General features: G+C 42.7%; 1 protein-coding gene across 1 annotated transcript in view; it reads left to right on the top strand.

Moving 5' to 3' along the window:
- LOC132581917 (myosin-3) overlaps window positions 1-23115 on the top strand; it is a 75998-nt gene that overhangs the window by 36046 nt on the left and 16837 nt on the right. Inside the window, exons 20-31 of the mRNA XM_060253385.1 lie at window positions 2200-2323; window positions 2407-2543; window positions 3426-3681; window positions 5268-5510; window positions 6304-6480; window positions 7727-7872; window positions 7961-8051; window positions 12120-12509; window positions 12817-12943; window positions 13745-13863; window positions 18335-18531; window positions 20802-20985. Coding sequence (XP_060109368.1) covers window positions 2200-2323; window positions 2407-2543; window positions 3426-3681; window positions 5268-5510; window positions 6304-6480; window positions 7727-7872; window positions 7961-8051; window positions 12120-12509; window positions 12817-12943; window positions 13745-13863; window positions 18335-18531; window positions 20802-20985 — 2191 coding nt within the window. The remainder of the gene's footprint in view (window positions 1-2199; window positions 2324-2406; window positions 2544-3425; window positions 3682-5267; window positions 5511-6303; window positions 6481-7726; window positions 7873-7960; window positions 8052-12119; window positions 12510-12816; window positions 12944-13744; window positions 13864-18334; window positions 18532-20801; window positions 20986-23115) is intronic.

The raw sequence follows: 23115 nt of genomic DNA, 5'->3' as shown, positions 1-23115 counted from the left end.
CCTGTAATCATTCTAGTTGCCCTTTTCTGCACTTTTTCCAATGCTATAATATCCTTTTTGTGGTGTGGTGACCAGAATTGCACAAAGTATTCCAAATGAGACCGCACCATCGATTTATACAGGGGCATTATGATACTGGCTGATTTGTTTTCAATTCCCTTCCTAATAATACCCAACATGGCGTTGGCCTTTTTTATTGCAGTCGCACACTGTCTTGACATTTTCAGTGAGTTATCTACCATGACCCCAAGATCTCTCTCTTAGTCAGTCTCTGCCAGTTCACACCCCATCAACTTGTATTTGCAGCTGGGATTCTTGGCCCCAATGTGCATTACCTTGCACTTGGCCACATTGAACCTCATCTGCCACGTTGACGCCCACTCACCCAGCCTCAACAGATCCCTTTGGAGTTCCTCACAATCCTCTCTGGTTCTCACCCACCCTGAACAATTTAGTGTCATCTGCAAACTTGGCAACTTCACTGCTTAATCTCAACTCCAAATCATTAATGAATAAGTTAAAGAGAATGGGACCCAGTTCTCCCTTTCTCACAATACAAGAACTTGTGGTCATTCAATGAAATTGCTCAGCAGTCGGGTTAGAACGGATAAAAGGAGGTACTTCTTCACCCAAAGGGTGATTAACATGTGGAATTCACTGCCACAGGAGGTGGTGGCGGCTACAAGCATAGCCAGCTTCAAGAGGGGGTTAGATAAAAATATGGAGCAGAGGTCCATCAGTGGCTATTAGCCACAGTGTGTATATATATGTGTGTGTGTGTGTGTATGTATGTGTGTGTGTGTGTGTGTATATATATATATATATATATATATATATATATATATATATATATATATATATATATATATATATATATATATATATATAAATAAAATACATTCTATATGTATCTTCTCCTTGCAGACTAGCCTAATGAGACAACCTCTGAAGTGGTCAAACTGTATGACAAGGTTTTGTCCATAAGAAAGCAGATATTCCATACCTTTTAATAACTTGTATGCGTAACTGATTACACCTATATGGCTATGAGTTTTAATCTCTATATATTTTATGTAGGGGTGTGCATTCAAATCTACTGAAGCTGGAAATGTACCCCTAAAATACCTTATCAGTATTTTTCAGGTATATTTCGGCATTCCAAATGTATCAACATTTTCTAGGGAAAACTAGAAAAAGTCCTCAAAAAATCCTGCCTATATTTGGGAATTATTGGGTAAATCTGAAAACAGCTGAGAGGTGGTAGCATTTCTACTGCAGTCCCTTTAAAGTTTGAGGAAGAGGAGGAAGAAGAAGGAGCTATTGGATTTATACCTCACCCTTCACACTGAATCTCAGAGCGGCTCACAATCTCCTTTACCTTCCTCCCCCACCCTGTGAGGTAGGTGGGGCTGACAGAGCTCTTACAGCAGCTGCCCTTTCAAGGACAGCTCTGCAAGAGCTATGCCTGACCCAAGGCCATTCCAGCAGCTGCAAGTGGAGGAGTGGGGAATCAAACCCAGTATGATATGAGTACACACACTTAACCACAACACCAAACTGGCTTTCAGAAGACTGCAGAAGACAGACCAAGGATCAGGTGTGCCTGTGGGGAGTGCTCAGCTCCACTGGTTCAGATTGGGGTTGGCATCTCCTGCAGCTCAGTTTAAACTAGGCTGCAGGAGAAACCAACCCAGGATCAGCTGTGTCAATGGGGAGCAGACTGCCCCCCACTGGCACAGCTTCTGTGTGCAATTTTACCCCTGGGCTTGGGGGGGGGCAGGATTTGAATAGCAAACGTCTTTTAAGGGGGGAGGTAGGAGGAATTTGGGCCTTGTTATTTTATCTTTGGTTTTTGCTGGGCATGTTTTAACTATTATTGTAAATCACCTTGAACCAAGAGGAAACATGGGATATAAATGTTTGAATAAATAAAAAAAAACAATGGGTGACATAGAAATGTTTTATATAACAACTATTTATTGTAATGCTGCATTGCACTGGATTTGTTGTTGCATACAAGGTTTTTCTTTACCAATGAAATATCTAGATAAAACCAATCAAGCCATAATCTTGTTGCCTGCCTCTATCTAAATTATGGCTTGAGCTGTTGGAGGATATTAAAAGTGTACCAGCGAGACAAAGTTTCTTCCTCTTCCTGATTTTAGTGCTGCAATGGATTGTTTCTATCTAACTGAATAGGTACCGGGTGCTGAATGCCAGTGCTATCCCAGAGGGCCAATTTATGGACAGCAAGAAAGCCTGTGAAAAACTGCTGGGATCCATTGATATTGACCATACTCAGTACAAATTTGGACACACCAAAGTAAGCTGCTCGCTGTGTTGAGACCTCAGGTGCAAGTGTTGGACAACGCAAGGCTGCTCTTCTACCTGATATTTTCATTTTAGGTCTTCTTCAAGGCTGGGCTGCTGGGCCTTTTGGAAGAGATGAGAGACGATCGTCTAGCTTTGCTCATCACTCGTACACAGGCTGTGTGCAGAGGGTACCTCATGAGAATGGAATACCAAAAAATGGTAGAGAGAAGGTACAATGCCTTTCTCTTCTATGGCACTTATTTGTTTGCTTTGTTTACACTGGAAATCTCTTACCTTTTTTTTTTGTATTTTCGTATTTGTGTGTTTGTCTGCACCTGGAAGTCACGGTGACTTCTGGTGACTGACCCCTACTGAGGGCCTGGAGGATATTCAGAGGAGCAACTGAATAAAGTCTGCCCCTACCCTATTGACTAGGTATTTCAAGGCAGTCTCCCACCCAAGTACTAACCAGAGTCGATCCTGCTTAGCTTAGGGGAGGGACGGTGGCTCAGTGGTAGAGCATCTGCTTGGGAAGCAGAAGGTCCCAGGTTCAATCCCTGGCATCTCCAAAAAAGGGTCCAGGCAAACAGGTGTGAAAAACCTCAGCTTGAGACCCTGGAGAGCCGCTGCCAGACTGAGAAGACAATACTGACTTTGATGGACCGAGGGTCTGATTCAATATAAGGCAGCTTCATATGTTCATATATATATGTTCAGCTTCTGAGATCTGCCTGGGGTATCTTGGTCAGGGCTGGAATCTCTGACCTTTTAGATGTTCAGCCTTCTCTCTTGTTATGCAACCTCTGAAGGGAAAAATAGGGTCAGTTGCAAGAGCAATGGAAAGTACTGGAAATAACACTTCATTAAATTTCCATTCCTCCTATCTTCTCTGTGTTGTACCTACATGATTGAATCATGTCTGTTCAAACAGAAGCATTTGTACATTTGCTCTTCAGATCTGAGTTGAGGGAACATGTTGGTTTCCTAATCAGTTGTGTGTTTATTGGCGCCCTCCTGTGCAATCAAGACTTATGATGGAGGGTCTTACTTTTTTTAAAAAATCCCAGTGTTGTATCCATAGCAAGTAATTGCATGGGCTGGTTCCTTTCCAGGGAAGCAATCTTCACAATTCAGTACAACATTCGCTCATTTATGAATGTCAAGCATTGGCCATGGATGAAGTTGTACTTCAAGATCAAACCACTGTTAAGGAGTGCAGAGGCAGAGAAGGAGATGGCTAACATGAAGATAGAATTTGAGAAAACCAAGGAGGAGCTTGCTAAATCTGAGGCCAAAAGGAAAGAACTAGAGGAGAAAATGGTGTCCTTGCTGCAAGAGAAAAATGACCTGCAGCTTCAAGTGCAATCTGTGAGTAATTGGTCAACATTCTTTTAATGGTGACCATCTAGAAGCCCCAGGGAATGTCATGAATAAGGCACGATAGCTCCTGTTGCAAGTCTTCAGTGTCACGTATATAGTCTGAACTGGGCTATCTGTGAACATGAAGGTGCTTTGCTAACTATTACAGCTGGGCACCATTGAGAACCAGTTTGGTGCAGTGGTGAAGTGCACGGACTCTAATCTGGGAGAACTGGGTTTGATTCCCCACTCCTCCACCTGTACCTACTAGTATGACCTTGGATCAGTCATAACTCTCCCAGAGCTATTCCTCTCGAGAGTAATTCTTGAAGAGTTTTCTCAGCCTCACCTACCTCACAGGATGTCTGTTGTGGGGAGGGGAAGGGAAAGGAAATTATAAGCCACTTTGAGACTCTAAGTGAAGAGTGGTGTATAAATCCAATCTCCTCCACCTCCTCCACCACCTTCTCCTCCTTCATCATCACCATCATCATCATCACCAGCAGCTGCAGCATCAGCCGTGTACGCTAGAAAGCCATTTGTAACATCCTGTGGCAATGTGTTCCATATCATTTCTTGATCTCTTGATATTCCTTCATCCTTCACATGGCTCCCTGTCTCAATAATCATGCCAGTCTAGGGATCCTTTGCTGAGCATTTCAGCTTGCTCTGACCCTTTCTCACTTGTCAGTAGGCTTTGCTGTTTGAATTCTGACACACTGCTCCTTATCCATCTGCACTACTCACAAACAGCTATGGGTATTTGGGGTGGGCTTGGTTATTGTACAGATATTAACATTTTTATTATTTCAGTGTATATATACCCTAAGCCACTTGGAGCTCCCTTTAGGGGGCAAAGGCAAGGTAGAAATCTGTAGAGCGACAACCAATAAAAATTGTGGAAGTCAAACTAATATTATGAGTGGAAAAACTGACACAGCCAGCAGTAACCCACTCTCACACGTTCTCTCTTTCACACACACTGCACATCCCAAGAGATGCTAGAGATGATCTACAAACATATTTCTTATATTTGAAATGTTATGGAGAATGTCCATGCTCATGCTGGCACCCAACACATTCCTTTCTATTCTTTACTCTTTTTATTTTAGATTTCTTATTTTCTTCTGTGTTTTCCTTTCCTTTTGTTTCTTTATTTTCGTAGCAGGGATAATATCAATCTTAATCAGCATTCTACTGCCACTAATATAAATATATTTTTAAAAATCACCAAAGTTTAAGATGGAAGAGGGCGGCTTAGTAGTAAGACAAGAATTGGATTACCATGTCTGGAAGCTACAGAATGATTTAAAAACCCCCCAAACCTAAGGTCTGAGTTAAAAAAACTACTTAGGAAAACCTTGGGCTTGTGTGTACTCAGTATGATTATTTATTTGTTAATTCAGGATAGGAGACGGCCATGCCTTATCACAAACCATTTTTGATGCTTCCCATGAGATGCTCTTGTTTGAGAAACTTCTTATGGCCGTCTTGAGCACAAAAAAATAATTTGATAAAGTAAAATTTAAGCTATCTGCCTCTAACATTAAACTTTAAAGACAACAGAATACTATGATTTTATTTTCTCTGTTAAGGAAAGTGAAAATTTGGCAGATGCTGAGGAGAGATGTGACCAGCTGATCAAAACCAAAATCCAGCTGGAAGCCAAAATTAAGGAGCTGACTGAACGAGCTGAAGATGAAGAGGAGATGAATGCTGAGTTGACAGCCAAGAAGAGGAAGCTGGAAGATGAATGCTCAGAGCTAAAGAAAGACATTGATGATCTTGAGTTAACACTGGCCAAGGTTGAAAAGGAAAAGCATGCCACTGAGAATAAGGTATCTAACATTGCTTTAATAATTTCTGGTTTACATTTTTCAAATGGTTAAGTATATGAAATAATAGGCCAAGGTATGCATTTGCCTTTAAGACTGGAACTGAGACCTAGGTTCAAATCCTCATGCAACCATGAGGCTCACTGGGTGATCTTGGGACAGTCACTGTTAGGCTAAACCACCTTACAGCATTCTTCTGAGGACAAAATGGATGAAGGAAAGAACAATATATGATGTCCTGACCTCCTTGGAGGAGTTCACAACAGCATATGTTGATCTACATGTCCCAAATGGCCACCTTTATTATCTAAAATAGCGTAGTTTTTGTGTCTTCAAGCAGTCAACAGACCCGGCACATCCATTAGGCAACCGTAGGCTGCCTGGAGCGCCGAGCTGGGGAGAGGGTGCCAGTTTGGGCCCTCCCTTGCTTCTAAGTGGATGGAAATAGGCCGCTCAGAAGTGGCAGCAAGGCTCCCGGTCACGGTGTGCACACTGCTGCTGCCTGCCATGTCACAGGCATGAGAGGCAGAGCAGCGGTGGGCAGCAGTGTTATGAATGCTCAGACCAGGAGCCTGGCTGCCACTGCACTTGCCCTCTCTGGTGCTGGTGTCAGGGTGGTGGCAGTGCCTTGACTGGGGTACCAGTTTTGAGCTGGCACCCTAACGTCACCGCTGGTAGTCAGTAATTGTAAATTAAATGCATAAGAATCTCTTAATGGACTTTGTGATGGACTTGACGTTGATATTTTTAACTGTTTCCCCAGGCTATGAACATTTCTTTATTCTGTGTATTGCAGGTTAAAAACCTAACAGAAGAGATGGCAGTTTTGGATGAAGCTATTGTGAAGTTAACGAAGGAGAAGAAAGCCCTCCAAGAGGCTCATCAACAAGCTCTAGATGACTTACAGGCAGAGGAGGACAAAGTCAACACACTCACCAAAGCCAAAATCAAATTGGAACAGCAAGTGGACGATGTGAGAAAATTTATTCCACTGGTCTTGGACAGCATCAAACCATTCTAAGTTAACAAAACAATTGTTTGAGCCTAAGGCCGTTTTCCCACAGAGCTTACCTCGGAGCGACGTCCCTCTTCACCGCGCAGCGTCTGCGCGGATTTCCCACCAACTGCTCCGCATAACCAGGAAGAGCCGCGGCTTTTGTGTCGCTAACGTAAACTGGTTTTTTAGTGGTTTACATCTGCGACACAAAAGGTCTGGCACTTCCTGGTTATGTGGAGCAGTTGGTGGGAAATCCGCGCAGACGGTGCGTGGTGAAGAGGGACGTCGCTCCGAGGTAAGCTCTGTGGGAAAACACCCTAAGTCTATAACCAAGTGGAACTTGTATTTTGAATTCAGATAACTCTCCTGGCAGCCTGAATTCTTGCCTAGAAACCACCATATCAAAAGAAAGGGAGGGGACGGGAGACATTTGGGGGGGAAGTATACTTTAAGATCCTTGAACTGGAAGTGGATCCCAATATGGAGTCCTTATACCAGCAGGGAAGTAGTAGAGGAATAAGGCTATCTCTAGTTTTGCATTGATTATTTGAGCAGGGGGATGGTGGTCTTGCTTTTGTTTCCCAGTCCTATCAACAGGCCTTGAATTCAGCAGGAGCTCACAGGAGCACAGCTCCTGAACCTTTCTGATGCCCCCCTCCTCCCCACCTACCTTGTCCACTTAATAGTAGGTGCAACTGCATAACAATCCCTGGATTAGGAGTGGGCAGCCAGCCAGCTACCAGGAGCTTTTCCACACACCCTAGCAGCCCTCATTAATTCCTGGAGAAGCCCATGCCACCCTTTCTCCACTTCTTATGTGATTTTGGATGGGTGGCTTGCTGGCCTTTTGATCGGGTGTGAGGGGCGGCTAAGGAGAGCCCAAGGTCAGTGAGGCCCGCTTGGGCTGGCTGGATCTCTAGCCAACCCAAGCAGGCCCCGCTTGCCTGGGGCTTTCCTTCCTTGCATTGGGTTGCTTTTGTCTGGTGGGGTGATGGCTTATGCTAATGAGTTCCACCATCTATTTTTCTACAAAGTGACCCCTGCCTATTAGTATATAAACTTGGTATGTAAATGCTTATAAGCATGTAAATGCTTTTACCTCTGCTGGCAAGTGTCTAGTCCTTCCTAGGAAAGCTCACTTTGCAGTTTGTGGATTTTGAATTAAACACAACTAATGACTATCATTTATAACCTGGGACTGTCATTATGCTTGTGTTTGCAGCTGGAAGGCTCTTTGGAACAGGAGAAGAAAATCCGCATGGATCTGGAAAGAGCCAAGAGGAAGTTAGAAGGGGACTTGAAACTTGCCCAGGAATCCATAATGGATCTAGAAAATGATAAACAGCAACTGGATGAAAAACTGAAGAAGTATGAACTATATACATTGTATAAGCATGTAAAATTTATCTTTAAAAGGCAGCCTTTTAATTATGCTGCCTTTCCTGTTCCTTTTCAGGAAGGACTTTGAGTACAGTCAGCTACAAAGCAAAATTGAAGATGAACAAAATTTGGGCATCCAACTACAGAAGAAGATCAAAGAACTGCAGGCATGAGTTGCTTTTCCTTCATACTTAAGTTTTCACCCCAGGTCATTTTTACTGGGTAACAATTAATTTCATTTAGATGATGCAAGGTGTATGAATATCATAATGATATGTCTTGCTTGTAAAATGAAATGGTTGACTGAAGAGATAAAGACAAAAGTTTGAGCTAAATATTGGTTTTCACCAGCTCCTAAAATCTGGGCAGCAAAGGCAAAAAAAAAAAAAAAAGGATCACAGAGTTTCTATTTTCCGTGCAAAGCAAAGGAGCTGCAGTGCTTTAAAACAGTCTGGTTTTAGATGATAGATCCAAGTGGGTAGCCGTGTTAGTCTGAAGCAACAGAATAAAGTCGCACCTTTAAGAGCACTTAAGTTTTATTCAAGGTATAAGCTGTTGTGTGTTACACACACACTTCTTTAAATACAATGAAATGGGAGAAAAGCATTCAAATGTATAGACAGAGTTGAAAAAAATGATTTAGCATATAACATGATGTAAAGATTTTGAGACAAAGCTGGAACAACAACATAATTATCACAGTGGAGTGAACAAGAGAATCCCCTGAGCAGTTTCAGGACACAGAACCCCCTTATCTACACATGCAAATAAATCAAGTTTGTGCTAATCTGGGAGGCATAACATTCCAATTAATGGTTTTGTGGCAGATACCAGTTCCTTGTAACCAGGGGTGGATTAAGGCTCACTGGTGCCCTAAGCACTGACCAATCTTGGTGCCCCCCTCCTTTCCACACTGACTCAGTCCATTTTAGTTGTTGACCTGTCTGACCAGATATACAATGCAGGTTGCAGCAATAAAAAAATTATTCATATGATAACACAATATACTGTACAAACTAAGTCAAGCTTGGGCTACATAAAGTTCTACAAAAATGCAACACAACATCTATTTTAATATTTTACAAGTTAAATGTATCAAAGTTTCAATATTCATGATCTGAAAGGCATTTTTCTACATTTCATTTTCGCAAAATCACTGATAACATCCTCGAAATTAATACTTCTCAGAATGTCTGCTTCAGTTGTTAATATACACAGTGAGTTGAGTCTTTCTTGAAGCATAACTATCTATTTGGGTTTTTTTTACACGTTTCATTTGTGAGAAAGACCTCTCTGTTGTGCATTTGGTGACCATTAATGTTAAAAATATTCTTAAGGCAATTTCAACATTTGGAAAGGCACTCTCTAGTTTGTCTTCTGTAATTGTGTTGTAAAGTTCCATGTGAGTGAAAAATGTTTTCTTGGTTGTTTTAAACTTATGAAGAACATATGAATGGAACTGCTGAAGCTCTGTAGACAAAGTGTTGTTCATGTCATCTGGATAAGCATCAATTAGTGTCTGACAAGTCTTTGAGTACCTTTCACTTTCTGATAATTGGGAATAGCACCTTGTTGGGTGGCATTAGGAACATCTGTCAGACAAGAGAATCTGTCTGCTATTTCAGTGTACACCTTTCGTCTCCTCATTTCCGTTTCTAACTTTTCAACAATTACATAAAAAGTGGAGATACGGAATTTGAGAATGACCTCTGGTGCATTTCCATCATTGGGCATTATCTTTCTTATATGCTTACGTGTTTGAGTTGCTTTGTATTCTACATCAGGGAGCATGTCCTTTGCAAATGATTCAATCTCTCAAGCTCATCTCTTGATGTGTGCAACTGGTCTGCCAACGATGAATACAAATCTGCACATGTTTGCAAGATCACATTTTCACTTTGAAGAAGTTGACTTGTTCTATGAAACTTTTCTAAAGTTTCATTCCAAAAATTCAGCATGAACACAAATTCCAGTTCTTGCTTCTTGTTTGCAATATTCTTTGCCTCCCTTCTAGTGCCACCTTTTTGCAACTGGTCATCTGATAAATCTTCCAAAACTTCCAGAATTTTGAAGAAAGAGTCAATAATTGCTGCAGTTGCCACAGCATGTGCTTCCCATCTGGTGTCTGAAAGTGATTTTAACACTTTTTCATTTCCAATGCAATCTTTGAGAATTCTCCACCGAGCAGTTGAGGCTGAAAAGAATGTGTAGAGCAGTTGTACAGTGGAAAAGAAATCTACTGCAACATGACAGCAATCCACAGCACTCCATCCAACTAAATTTAGTGAATGAGCTGCACAGGGTACATAAATGGCAAACTGATTTGCATCCAAAAGTTTTTGCTGCATGCCATTGTAACGTCCAGACATGTTAGCAGCATTGTCGTCAGAGCTGTCCGAGATCGAGGCAACAGCGGCCTGGTTCGCAGAAGGGCTTGTGTGCGTCTGTTCGAAGGCAGTTGCCTGTCAGAGTTCTTTCACGAGGTCAATGTCTTTGTCCTCGTATGCTAGCAACTTTTGGCACATTTTCTCCTCCTGGATGCCAACCGCGAAACGGTCCAGCAGGATCTCTTCCAAGTCCCCCATGAAATTGCATCTCAGGGCTAATCCATGGAGCTCTGCAAGATACTCTGCAGTGGACTCAGCTTGTCTCTGCTGTCTTGTGTAGAACACTTGCCTGCATGTGAGATGGGATGGCTGTGGCGCTATGTGGTTCGTCATCACCTTGACCAGCTGGTCGTAGGTTGCCCTTGTGAGGGTGGTCGGCACGATGAGTCGCTTCATCAGCTGGATGGTCTCCATCCCGCACGAACTCAGGAGAAGTGCCTTCTTCTCTGCCTCCATTTTGTGCAGCTCTATGTAGTAGTTGATCTGGTTCTCCCATGATTCCCATAAGTTGGCCGGGTGACGTCGAATGGCGGTATGGTTTGTCCAGGAGCAGTAGCCATGACCTTGGCCATGAGAGCACTAGAGCTCGGATTGCAGGGCTTGCGGGCAGCTGGAGGCTGCTCTCTACTCACTGAAATCCCACCTTCATTGTCAGTGTAATGTACTGATGACGGAGACATTCAGATGGCAACATGCTTTATTAGCGAGTACATCACAAAGACAACATGGCGGGGCTGGGTCCTCTGTTATATACATTTCCTGGAACAACCTTCTTCCTGGTCAGGTCCAATTCTGGCCAGTTAAACTTCCCGCCACTGATCATCATAGGCAGGCTGCATTCGTCCCTTCCAGGCACCGCCCACAGGTGCAGCGTGCTGTACTTCCCAGGACAAACACCAGACACAACAAAGTCCATACTCCAAAACAGGCATTTTCTCCAGGGGAGCTAATCTCTGCCAGCTAGAGATCAGTTGTAAAAGCAGGAGATCCCCAAGCCCCACTTGGAGACTGGCAACCCTACCTGGAATCAAGCTTCAATACTTGCCAGTAAATGTGCACGTATTCATAGGCTGCTGTGGTTATGTCTCCCTCCCTGTTTTCTATGGACTAGGGATGTGACTTTAAATACCACCCCCCCCCCCCCATTATTTGGATTCAGATTTTGAGAAGGGCATAAATACCAGAATTCAACAGTATTTGCGTCCCCCAACACCATTTCAAGATTCAGTTTTTCTGGAATTATTCAGATTCCATTCTTCTCTATGGGAGATTTGGGGGGGGGGGGGGCTGGAATGGCTATTAACTATGGCACTAAAATACAGGGAACCTAATACTGCCTGTCCACTAGCACTGCCTCCCTCCAGTTTCAAACTAAAAGGCCCCTGGTAAAGGGCCCTTCCACCACAAATGAGGAAGGGAAGGAGGGAGGGAGAAGGAACCCTCCAGACTTCCAGCTTTGCAGGGCCCCATGCCCGGCTTGCCTGGGCCAGGAACTGCCTTCCCAGGGCTGGGGGAGATGCCTTCCTTTCCCCTCCCTTCCATTGCCAGGGAAACCCATTAAAGGGGGGGTGGGGTAAGCAGGCCTCAGATCTCTAAAATATCAGCCATGGATATTCCCAAATATTCCCCAAAATGTACAGGACATGGGTCCTGGTATCCATGAGAATCCTGAATACCACTCTGATTTTATCTCAGTGCACATCCCTACTACAGTTTTCCCCACCGCTAATTTTGAGTTCCTTGGGGGCAAAGATTTGTCATCTTGAAGGTCTGCTTTATAAAGCTGTGTAAAGTTCTCTATTACAAATGGCACTGAGTAAACCATAAAACCGTCTTTCTCCTTTGTAGGCTCGCATTGAGGAACTGGAAGAAGAGATTGAATCTGAGAGAGCGACTCGGGCAAAGGCAGAGAAGCAGCGGGCAGATTTGGCCCGTGAACTGGAAGAGATCAGCGAGAGGCTTGAAGAGGCTGGAGGGGCTACCTCTGCCCAGGTAGAAATCAATAAGAAGCGGGAGGCAGAATTTCAGAAAATGAGGCGTGATCTGGAAGAGTCTGCCCTACAGCATGAAGCCACAGTAGCAGCTCTCCGAAAGAAGCATGCTGACAGCACTGCTGAGCTTGGGGAGCAAATTGATAACCTGCAGCGTGTCAAACAGAAACTAGAGAAGGAAAAAAGCGAGTTGAAGATGGAGATTGATGACCTGGCCAGTAACTTGGAGTCTGTTTCAAAGTCAAAGGTATTTGGAAATGAAAGATAGAAATCCAGACCTACATGAAAATTAGCATTCTCACGCCCACTGTATAAACTACGGTTGCCAGCTCTAGGTTGGGAAATACCTGGAGATTTTGGGGGCAGAGCCTGAGGAGGGATCTCAGCAGGATATAATGCCATAAAGTCCACCTTCAAATGTGGCCATTTTCTCCCAGTGAATTGATCTCAATTGTCACCCCTGCATATCTCCAGCCACTTCCTGGAGGTTGGCAACCCTAAATACAAATATATAAATGCATCATACAAGCATATTGTTACAATTCCCTTCACAGGCTAATCTAGAGAAAATGTGCCGTACATTAGAGGATCAGCTCAGTGAACTGAAGGCCAAGTCTGAGGAAAATCAGAGGACAGTGAATGATCTAACCATGCATAAAGCTCGTCTGCAGACTGAAACAGGTACAAAAAAAAAGAATGGATTTGGTATAGGAGCACTAACTGCATACAGCTACAATGGCAGAGGCTTTGAGCATGCATGTTCTGTGAAATCTGCAGGTGAAGATGCACTGCAGAATGCATTCTGAGTCCAGAGCCTGAAATGAACCTAGGTGACAAATCAGTCTACACAGCAAACGTTTCATGATTAAACTGGTTTAAATTCAAACTGGCTACGGTTAGTGAGAATCACTGGGGCCAGCAGTCTAAGGTTATTGCTGGATTAAGTTGAATAAGGAGTTGTGAAAAAACATAAAAAGAATGCAGAAGAGAGCAAATTATTCTGGTTTAGCTCTTAATTGGTACCAGGGCCAATTCTAGAACATTCATTGTGAATGCCAGTAATTAGTAAAGGAACATCTTGAATAGTAATAAAGAAGACTATTTATCTGGGGGCTGCGTGCATATTAGAAAACAGTAACATGAATGACTTGCATTCTACCAATTCGCATTTCTGGCGTAACCTGAAAAGTGGGAACTTTTGTTCTTCTCCACAACAAAACATATGAGCTCTCTTCACACTCCAGGCACAGTTCTCTCATTAGGAAGTTCTGCAAATTCATCTTTGCATGATGCATTGGTGCAACCCCCAAACAAAACTGCATGAGTGGCAAAGGGAACAGTGTTTGCAAGACAAACTTTGACAGAGCTTGTTTTATAGGTTATACCTGTGACGTAGCTATACCTATACCTATATCGACAGACAGATAGATAGATAGATATTGCATAAAGAAGAAAAAGAGAATTTCTCATCTTTGATCAAAGGTGAACTGGCAAGACAACTTGAGGAAAAAGAGAGCATAATCTCACAGCTTTCCAGAAGCAAGCAAGCATTTTCCCAGCAAATAGAAGAACTGAAGAGACAGCTAGAGGAAGAGACCAAGGTATTCATGTGAGAAAAGTATATACCAGCTTGTTTGGAAACATGCAAAAAACCCCACCACCAGAGCATAGTTGTTCAGATTTTCAGCACCTAAACAAAGATAGCTCCCAGAACCATGTGTAATAATGTGAAGCCAAAACTCTCAAAATTTAGGAAGAATCAGTCAAAGTTAACCAATAATTCATTTTAGTTCATTATTCATTGAACATATGAACATATGAAGCTGCCTTATACTGAATCAGACCCTTGGTCCATCAAAGTCAGTATTGTCTTCTCAGACTGGCAGTGGCTCTCCAGGGTCTCAAGCTGAGGTTTTTCACACCTATTTGCCTGGACCCTTTTTTGGAGATGCCGGGGATTGAACCTGGGACCTTCTGCTTCCCAAGCAGAGGCTCTACCACTGAGCCACAGTCCCTCCCCGATTGTAGTAGTACGTCCCTCAGGAGTTCTTTGAGGAGGTTAATAAGCATGTGGAAAGGGGTGATCCAACAGACATCACATGCTTGCACTTCCAAATGGCTTTTGACAAGGTACTTCACCAAAGACTCTTGAGTAAATTTAGCAGTAATGGGATAAGAGGACAGGTCCTTTTATGGATTAAATTGGATTAAATGGCAGGAAGCAGACAGTAGGGATAAATGGAAAGTTTCTGCAATGGAAGGATGCAGTGGCATTCTACAAGGATCAGTTGGGGATCAGTTGCTATTTAATTTATTCATAAATTATTTTGAATTGGGACTGAGTTTGTGGATGATACCAAATTATTCAGGGTGCTGAAAACCAAGGTGGATTGTAAAGAGGTACAGGAGGTTATCTCTAAATTGGATAAGGGGGCAGCTACATGTCAAATGAAGTTCAGTGTGGGTGAGGGCAAGGTGTTATATACTGGAACAAAAATACCAATTTAAATATATGTGTATTGTGTCTGAACTGGCTGATAATGAGATTGAAAGAGAGCTTTGGGATGCTGTGGAAAGCTCAATGAAAATGCCAAACCAGTGTACCATGACAGTGAAAAAGGCAAATTCCATGATAGGAATTATTGGAAAAAAGCAATTGAAAATAAATTGATCAATAATATAATAATGTAATGGAGGTGTAAAAAATTATGATGTGGCCTCATTTGGAATAATTGGTCCAGTTCTGGTCTCTATATCTCAAAAAGAACATTTCAGAACTCAAGGTACAAAAGAAGGCAACTGAGATTATTAGAGGGTTGGAGCAACTTTTCTGTGAGGAAAGACTAGAGTCTGGGACTTTTCTGTCTAGAAAAAAGACAGCTGAGGGGAGATATAATAGAGTTCTATGAAATTATGCAAGGGATGGAGAAAGCAGATAAAAGGAACTTTTTACCCTGTCTCATAATATTAGATCTCTAGGGCAACTGATGGAATTGTTGGCAAATCGGTTCAGAACAGACAAAAGGAAATACTTCTATACTCAATGAATAATTAAAGTGTGGAATTCACTGCCAGGGAAGGCAGTGATGGCCATGAACATACATAACTTGAGAAGGGGGTTAGACAGACCCATGGAGGAGGGGTCCATAAGTGGCTACTAGCCAGAGGCAGGAAAGTTCCAAATATAAATGCCGGGAAGCAGCAGGAGGGGAGGGCTTCAGCCTCTCTGCCCTGTTGTTTGTCTTCTGAGCAGCTGATTCACAATTCTGGATTAAATGAACCAGAGTAGTGTGTTCGTGAACTGGTCTGATCTAGCAGGCTCTTCCTATGTTCTTAAATTCTGGCGTTGCTGGGCAGCCTGCATATTATTAGAACATTGGTTGTGCTGTTCTTATAGTTGCCTGATTCATTAATAGAAAAACCGAAAAGTCTTAAATATAGGTTTGGAGATCTACTAGAAGATTGCTGCATGGTCGTTATGCAAGTGAAGCTGAAAAAACCATCACGCTTGCAACTTGTGCTTAGTTTAACGTACAATATCCTGAACTGTTTTGTTCTGCTAGTGGAAGACATCATGCAAGCAATTTCTAGGTATTATAAAATATGTTGGCAGAGTAATTAACACAGCAACCATACACAACCTGATTAAAGTGTAGATAAAAGCTTCTTTAGACCGATTCCTCACCAGCAGTTGCTCCACCCCTGAGCGTCTGCATTCTCTGGCTGACGCAATCAATTCTCCACCAGTTGCTGTGCAGGCACATTGTGATCCATGGCTCCCTCCAATTTCCCTCACGGTTTCCTGCTCTTGTTTTTAGAGTTCCAGAAGCCGCAAGGGAAATTGGAGGGAGCCACAGATCAAAATGAACTTCCTGGGGAAGGCTGAGTGGGCACGGCATGGTGGCTGGTGCACTTGAAGGTGCTGGGTGCTTGCTGCCCGCTGCCGCTGTGCTTGCCCTCGCTGCCACAGGAGCAGGGAGAGCTGGAAGCCTAGGGTACCAGAAACCCTAAGGCTGGGACTGGATGGCCCAGAAATGCTCCATGCAAGCGCTTCAGCAGTTTACCACCAGGAAGTACTGGCAGCTTTTAAAAAGTGCATGGGAGGCATCACAGGACAAGGTAGGGGTGGGAGCAGCACAGAAGCCAGATATGCATGTGTGAACGTGCCTTTTTGATCTGGAGGGGAGGGGTGGCTATGATGGGCCAAATCACTCATCTGATCACACCCTAAGTGTGGAACTTCCAAGAAGAAGCAGGATATTGCCCTAAGAGTAGCAATCTGGAGACAGAAAAGGAATAACACTTAAAAGGAGAGAAGGTATTGACTTCATTATCCTATCTAATTGTCTTCTTGCTGCCCCCCTTCAGGGTCTTCTTCCCCTTTCAGAGCCAGTTTGATGCAGTGGTTAAGAGCAGTGGACTCTAATCTGGAAAAATGGGTTTGATTCCCCACTCCTTCACATGCAGCTACTGGGTGACCTTGGGTCAGTCACAACTCTCAGAGCAGTTCTCTCAAGAGTAGTTCTTGAAGAGCTCTCTCAGCCTCAACTACCTCACAAGGTGTCTGTTGTGAGGAGAGGAAGGAAAGTAGATTGTAAATCACTCTGAGACTCTGAATGAAGGGTAGGGTACAAATCCAAGTCCTCCTCCTCCTCCTCTTTCCTCCAGACATTGTCTATTCCAGGAGTGGCCAAACTTGCTTAATGTTTGAGCCACATAGAATAAGCAGATGTTTGAGAGCCACAAGACATGAACCAATATTACACAAATGTCTATTAAAACTCTTAATAATTCCTTTGAACAGAAAGATAATATAAATATGTATGTACTTTACAACATTACCATGCTAGGAGATTTAAAAAAAAAAAACCCAAAAGCTGGGAATAATAGTGCCCATAAGATCAGTTTAGGGAAAGGTTATGGAATTGTTTTTTGGCACCTCTGGGAGAAGGAAACACACATGTACCATATATATCATTGACTACCATTTGCATTATTGTGCATCTCTTTTTGCCTTGACACCAAGTTTAGTAAATACAGCTCCTATGAAACTATGGGGGAAACCTGCACCACCCTCTTTCATTCCATCCCTCCTTCCAGTGACTCCCTCAGTTCTTGCACTCTCTTTTCATACTCTAGGTCTCCTGGCAACCTCTGGGGTGAAGGAGAAGAGTTTGTAAGCCTGCCTATTTTCCCCTCCTTCCCTGCTTCACACACGGCAGAAAGTCACTTTGTCAGAGTTCAGAGGCTGACTGAGGTCCCAATGCTAAACATGCTCACTTGAGAGTAAGGTGGCATTAAGTTCCTCCTTGACCTCTGGGAGCTGCACAGTATGTGTGAAAGAGCCACATGTGGCTCCCCAGTTTGGCCACTCCTGGCTTGTTCCAACAACATATAGGGAGAAAAGTACTAGGTATTGCACATGATCATGCACAAGCAGAACTGTGTTAAGTCCATTTACATTTGCTGGATCCAAGCCATGCTGTTGAGTATATATTGTAAGCAGTACATACTCTTTATATATAGTACAATTCCCCAGTATCAGGAATGACTCAGTTCACTCAAAGGATGAGTTTTTAAAAGATACTGGCCTCTGCCTCACAATATTTTGGCTGGGATTAAGAACATAAGAACATAAGAGAAGCCATGTTAGATCAGGCCAATGGCCCATCCAGTCCAACATTCTGTGTCACACAGCGGCCAAATATATATATATATACACACACACACACACACACTGTGGCTAATAGCCACTGATGGACCTCTGCTCCATATTTTTATCTAACCCCTTCTTGAAGGTGGCTATGCTTGTGGACGCCACCACCTCCTGTGGCAGTGAATTCCACATGTTAATCACCCTTTGGGTGAAGAAGTACTTCCTTTTATCCGTTTTATCCGGATTATAATTCAAGGTGTTACACAAAATTCAAGGTGTTACACAAAATTCAAGGTGTTACATATAATTCAAGGTGTTACACAAAACACCAGAAGCATTCAGGACTGTTAAATGTGCAAGCGTTTATAAACTGGGCTCAGCTGCAAATGAAAATGTAGCATGTTATGAATTCTTAGGCTAAGAATGCATTGGCTCATGCCTTACAATCGGCTCGCCATGACTGTGACTTGCTCCGGGAACAATATGAAGAGGAACAAGAAGCCAAGAGTGAACTCCAACGTGCCCTGTCCAAGGCCAATAGTGAAGTGGCCCAGTGGAGAACCAAATATGAGACAGATGCCATTCAACGCACAGAAGAGCTAGAAGAGGCCAAGTAAGTCTTGCAGGAGGAAAGGTAGGATTTGGATATTTTATTGTATTAACTGGTATTCACACTACAGTAATTTATACCTCACATTTAGGAATGGGCACATCCTTGAAGATGCAACATTTATCAATATACTGATATTTGAGGGTACAAAACCAGGAGAGTGGGGAGAAGATGGCGTTTGGAAACTCTGTTTTCACACAGTTTAGACACACATACATGTCACTGAAGCTGATGTAGAAGAACATTCACCACAATTGCAGCATACACACTGCCTTCTCCCCAGGTTCAAACTTAGGTGAGGGATGTGTCTGTTTGAGGAAGCTGGCTTTGCATAATGTTGGGTGGCTGGTTCTTGCATTAGTCATGATAATTCCTCAGAATAAGGCTTTTCCCATTTGTGTCAGCCATGAAACCTATGAATGTATTGGCCCTTTTTGCTGATTCAACAAAGTGCGTCAGAAGTGCTGTTGGGAACATAAGAACATAAGAGAAGCCATGTTGGATCAGGCCAACGGCCCATCAAGTCCAACACTCTGTGTCACACAGTGGCAAAAAAATTTATATACACACATACACTGTGGCTAATAGCCACTGATGGACCTGTGCTCCATATTTTTATCTAAACCCTTCTTGAAGGTGGCTATGCTTGTAACCGCCATCACCTCCTGTGGCAGTGAATTCCACATGTTAATCACCCTTTGGGTGAAGAAATACTTCCTTTTATCCGTTTTAACCTGTCTGCTCAGCAATTTCATGGAATGCCCACGAGTTCTTGTATTGTGAGAAAGGGAGAAAAGTACTTCTTTCTCTACTTTCTCCATCCCATGCATTATCTTGTAAACCTCTATCGTGTCACCCCTCAGTCGATGTTTCTCCAAGCTAAAGAGCCCCAAGCGTTTCAACCTTTCTTCATAGGGAAAGTGCTCCAGCCCTTTAATCATTCTAGTTGTCCTTCTCTGGACTTTCTCCAATGCTATAATATCCTTTTTGAGGTGCAGCCTTCATGCAGCCTTTTTGAGGGAGAAGTGCAGCCTTCATGTCAGTACAGGAGCAAAAGTGCTTGCTGTGTAACTGACTTTACCTCCCTAATCCACATCTGCTCATGTAGATATCTATGGAGCTTTGGTGGTGGAAAGTGCTGCCAGGCTGTGACCAATCTATGGTGATCCTGTAGGGTTTTAAAGGCAAGAGACAAACAGAAGTGGATTGCCATTGCCTGCCTCTGAAGGTATAAAGCAGGAGTGTGAAACTAATTTGTTATGAGGGCTGGATCTGACAAGAGACCTCGTTGGGCTGGGCCATGGATGTCATAAAATGTACTGCCAGGTAGCGGAGATGTAAACTTTACAAACAGTGCAAACACAATTTTTTTTTAAAAAAAAAAACCCTTTAAAACATGCTTAAAAGATTAGCACTCCTGCAATATTTTGTTTATTTAACCATCTCTGATAACTGACGCCACTTGCTCTGAATTATTGCATCAAAATCTGGACACAACGTCTGTGCTCTAGCAATCTTGAGTATGCTGTTCAGGTGTGTATCTGTAAGTTGCAAACCTACTTCTGATTTATTGACATTCATTACAGCAATCTCATGGTCAATGCTTTGAACCTAAAACCAGGGGATAACATGAAATGACTGGGCGTTGTGAGCTTTTGTAAATAAATCGCTCCATGTGCTGGTCAGACAATGGAGAACATGGAGATGGTGTTCTGTAGCCTGATTGAGCAAGCCTGGCAAAGCAAGCTGTGATGCAGTACGAAGCAAAAGAGGGAGAAGGAAGCAGATGACAGTGAGTTCTTGTGGGCCTGATACGAGCCCTCCGTGGGCCTAATCCAGCCCACGGGACATATATTTGACACCTATGGTATAAAGGCTAGCACAAGACAGAGTTACTGTCATTTCATGCAACATTACTATCTTCCTCTCCTCTGGCCTCTTGCGTTTTATAAGTGAACTTTGATTATCCTTAGTTTCCTCATCAGTCTGGTGCAGCATCTCTCCCCTAAACCATTGTGCAATGGCAGTGGAAAAGGAAAACTGCATTTTCTTCAATTCAGGATTGCATTTGCTGCTATACAGACATTTGCAATGTGGAGATTTTGCTCTTTGTTTTGAAATGTCTGCTAGAAAAAGCATACCAGATGGCACAGCAATAATTGTGCAGTTCTGCAAGCACACAGGTTTGCTTAGTTTTAATCTCCATTTCCCTGCGTAACATGACTGAGTTCATTCTGAGGCATGGTTATTCTTGTAATCCTAACATCTTTCAGGAAAAAACTTGCCCAGAGGCTTCAAGAAGCTGAGGAGCAAGTAGAAGCTGTGAACTCCAAATGTGCTTCCCTGGAAAAAACAAAACAGAGGTTGCTAGGCGAAGTGGAGGACATGATGGTGGATGTTGAGAGAGCAAATGCACAAGCAGCTGCTTTGGATAAGAAGCAAAGGAATTTTGATAAGGTATGCTTTGAATACTGTTTTTCTCTTTCAGGTAGCTGTCACTGATAAGAAGGGTGTAACCAAACTGACACTTTCATTCTCAAAATAAGTGTGAGTCTATGACATTCCTGAAGTGTTAGCTCTTATTTCTGAATCCTGGCCCTCATGTCTGTTTTCCTTAAAACACATTTGAAAATTCCCGTTCTTAGGACCCAGTAGGACTCCATCAGGTCAAGCCAGACTTCTGGAATAAGGCTGCGACACGTAGATCTAATTTGCTGAGAGTCTCCAGAATTTAGTGCCCAGCTTGTAGGAACAAGGACCAGCTTCGTGCCTGTCCCAATTTTAAATAAGGCATGAGAACTCTGTTGGCTCTTGGTGGGTCATCTGCTGCCTCTTATGGAGCAATGAATGCAAAGGTGGGTAGAGAAGCTATTTGAGCTCTGTCTTGCTGTCTATAGCAGGCTGTTTCTGCAAGCTGGTCCTCCCTGTAAATACGGCACAAGTTGGCTGGGCAGGCATTTTTTTAGTCTTCTTTTAAATTAACCAGAAAGGGGGCCTCTTTTGCCTGCTCCACTGTGTCCTGGGGAGTGGTGCTATTCTCTGATTAGTCCTGGTTTTTTGACTGGTTAGGCCATAACTAGTTTTGGCAAGAATAGTGTATGTTGCTACACTATAGTTAGGGATAATTGGCAAGCATCCTGAGCCATGTAAGGATGGGGGATTGTTCCCAAACTAGTCCACTATTGGCTCAAGTGGCCTGATGGTAGGGAGGGAACACCACTGGTAGTTGAGCAGCATCAATCCTTAGACCCTTAGTTGCTCAAGAAGTAGGTAGGGGATGAGGCTTAAAATCTCTTAGTACAGTTTTTTGTACAGGTGAAGGTTAATGAAGCCAGAAATAACTGTCTAAGTTTGCAGCCAGGATAGGGTTGCCAAAAATGTTGGTAGCTGTGACAGTCTGCTTGTTAGTAGCAGATCCTTCCAATTCAGGGATGTGTGATGCGTCCCAGCCATTAATAAACTAGTTAACCTGAATTCTGGGATCTCATGTCCTTATTTGGTGTATAGGTAACGGTATATTTTTTCAAATAGATGCAAAACAAATCAGGCTGTTTCAGGTATGATTGGCATATGAACACACAACATGCAATGTATTATTAACAATTGACTATTTGGGAGCCCGTTTGGTTCAGCGCTAGAACACCTGCCTTGGTTTTGTTTCTTTTTTTGCACATAAATCAAACTTTATTGAAATAAATAGAGGTTACAACAAAAGGGATAGCAAAATAAAGAAGTCATTTCAATGAAAAAATTTAAAAAAACCCCAACCATATACATCAGAGTATCTTCATTACAGTAATACATAAGAATGAATGAAAAGGTCTGGTTTGCTAAAATAAATACAAAGCTTCATGTCAAAACATTAGAAGTAAAGCAAATCTTGATAGTAAGCATTTTTTGGAATGACATGATTTGTCAGGTACTCCACTACGGGGTACCAAAGAGCTTGAAATTTCTGTTGATAAATTACTAGATTTGGCCTTAAGGCATTATTTGAGATCTTGCCATACACAAAAGATTCCCAGAGTTTACTTTGCCATTGTTGGATTGTAGGAGGTTCTTTGTCTTTCCATTTTGTGGCTACAACTTGTCTAGCAGTAGACAATAAACATAAAATTAAGGCAAAGGTTAGTTTGTTACCAGAAAAGGAAGGCAAGTAAGCTAAAAGAACTGATTCAGGCTGGTCTGGGACTTCAACTCCAGTTATAATATGGATATCAGACAAAACTTGTTTCCAAAAATTCCTGATAAGCGGACAGTACCACCAGCAATGCATGAAATCACTGAATTGGCCACAGTTCTTCCAGCATTTAGGACTAATTTTAGGGTCTATTTGGTGTAGCCTGCTAGGGGGCAGATACCATCAGTGGAGAATTTTGAATGAGTTAAAGCGTATTGTGAAAATCGGCGATGTTAAATTGGGAGACATATAAATAGTATCTCAGTCAAGTTCCTGTAGTCTGTGATTGCAATCTTCATTCCAGATGATTTGATAGTAAGGCTGTTTAACATTGGGTAAGGAAATTAGCAATTGATAGATTTTAGAGACCAAGCCTTTGATCCTGCCATTGGTCTTTAATAAAACCT

This window comes from Heteronotia binoei, chromosome 13 (genome assembly GCF_032191835.1).
Source record: "Heteronotia binoei isolate CCM8104 ecotype False Entrance Well chromosome 13, APGP_CSIRO_Hbin_v1, whole genome shotgun sequence".
Lineage (NCBI taxonomy): Eukaryota > Metazoa > Chordata > Lepidosauria > Squamata > Gekkonidae > Heteronotia > Heteronotia binoei.
The sequence above is the reverse complement of the archived record's forward strand: the minus strand, read 5'-3'. Positions and strand labels throughout refer to the sequence as shown.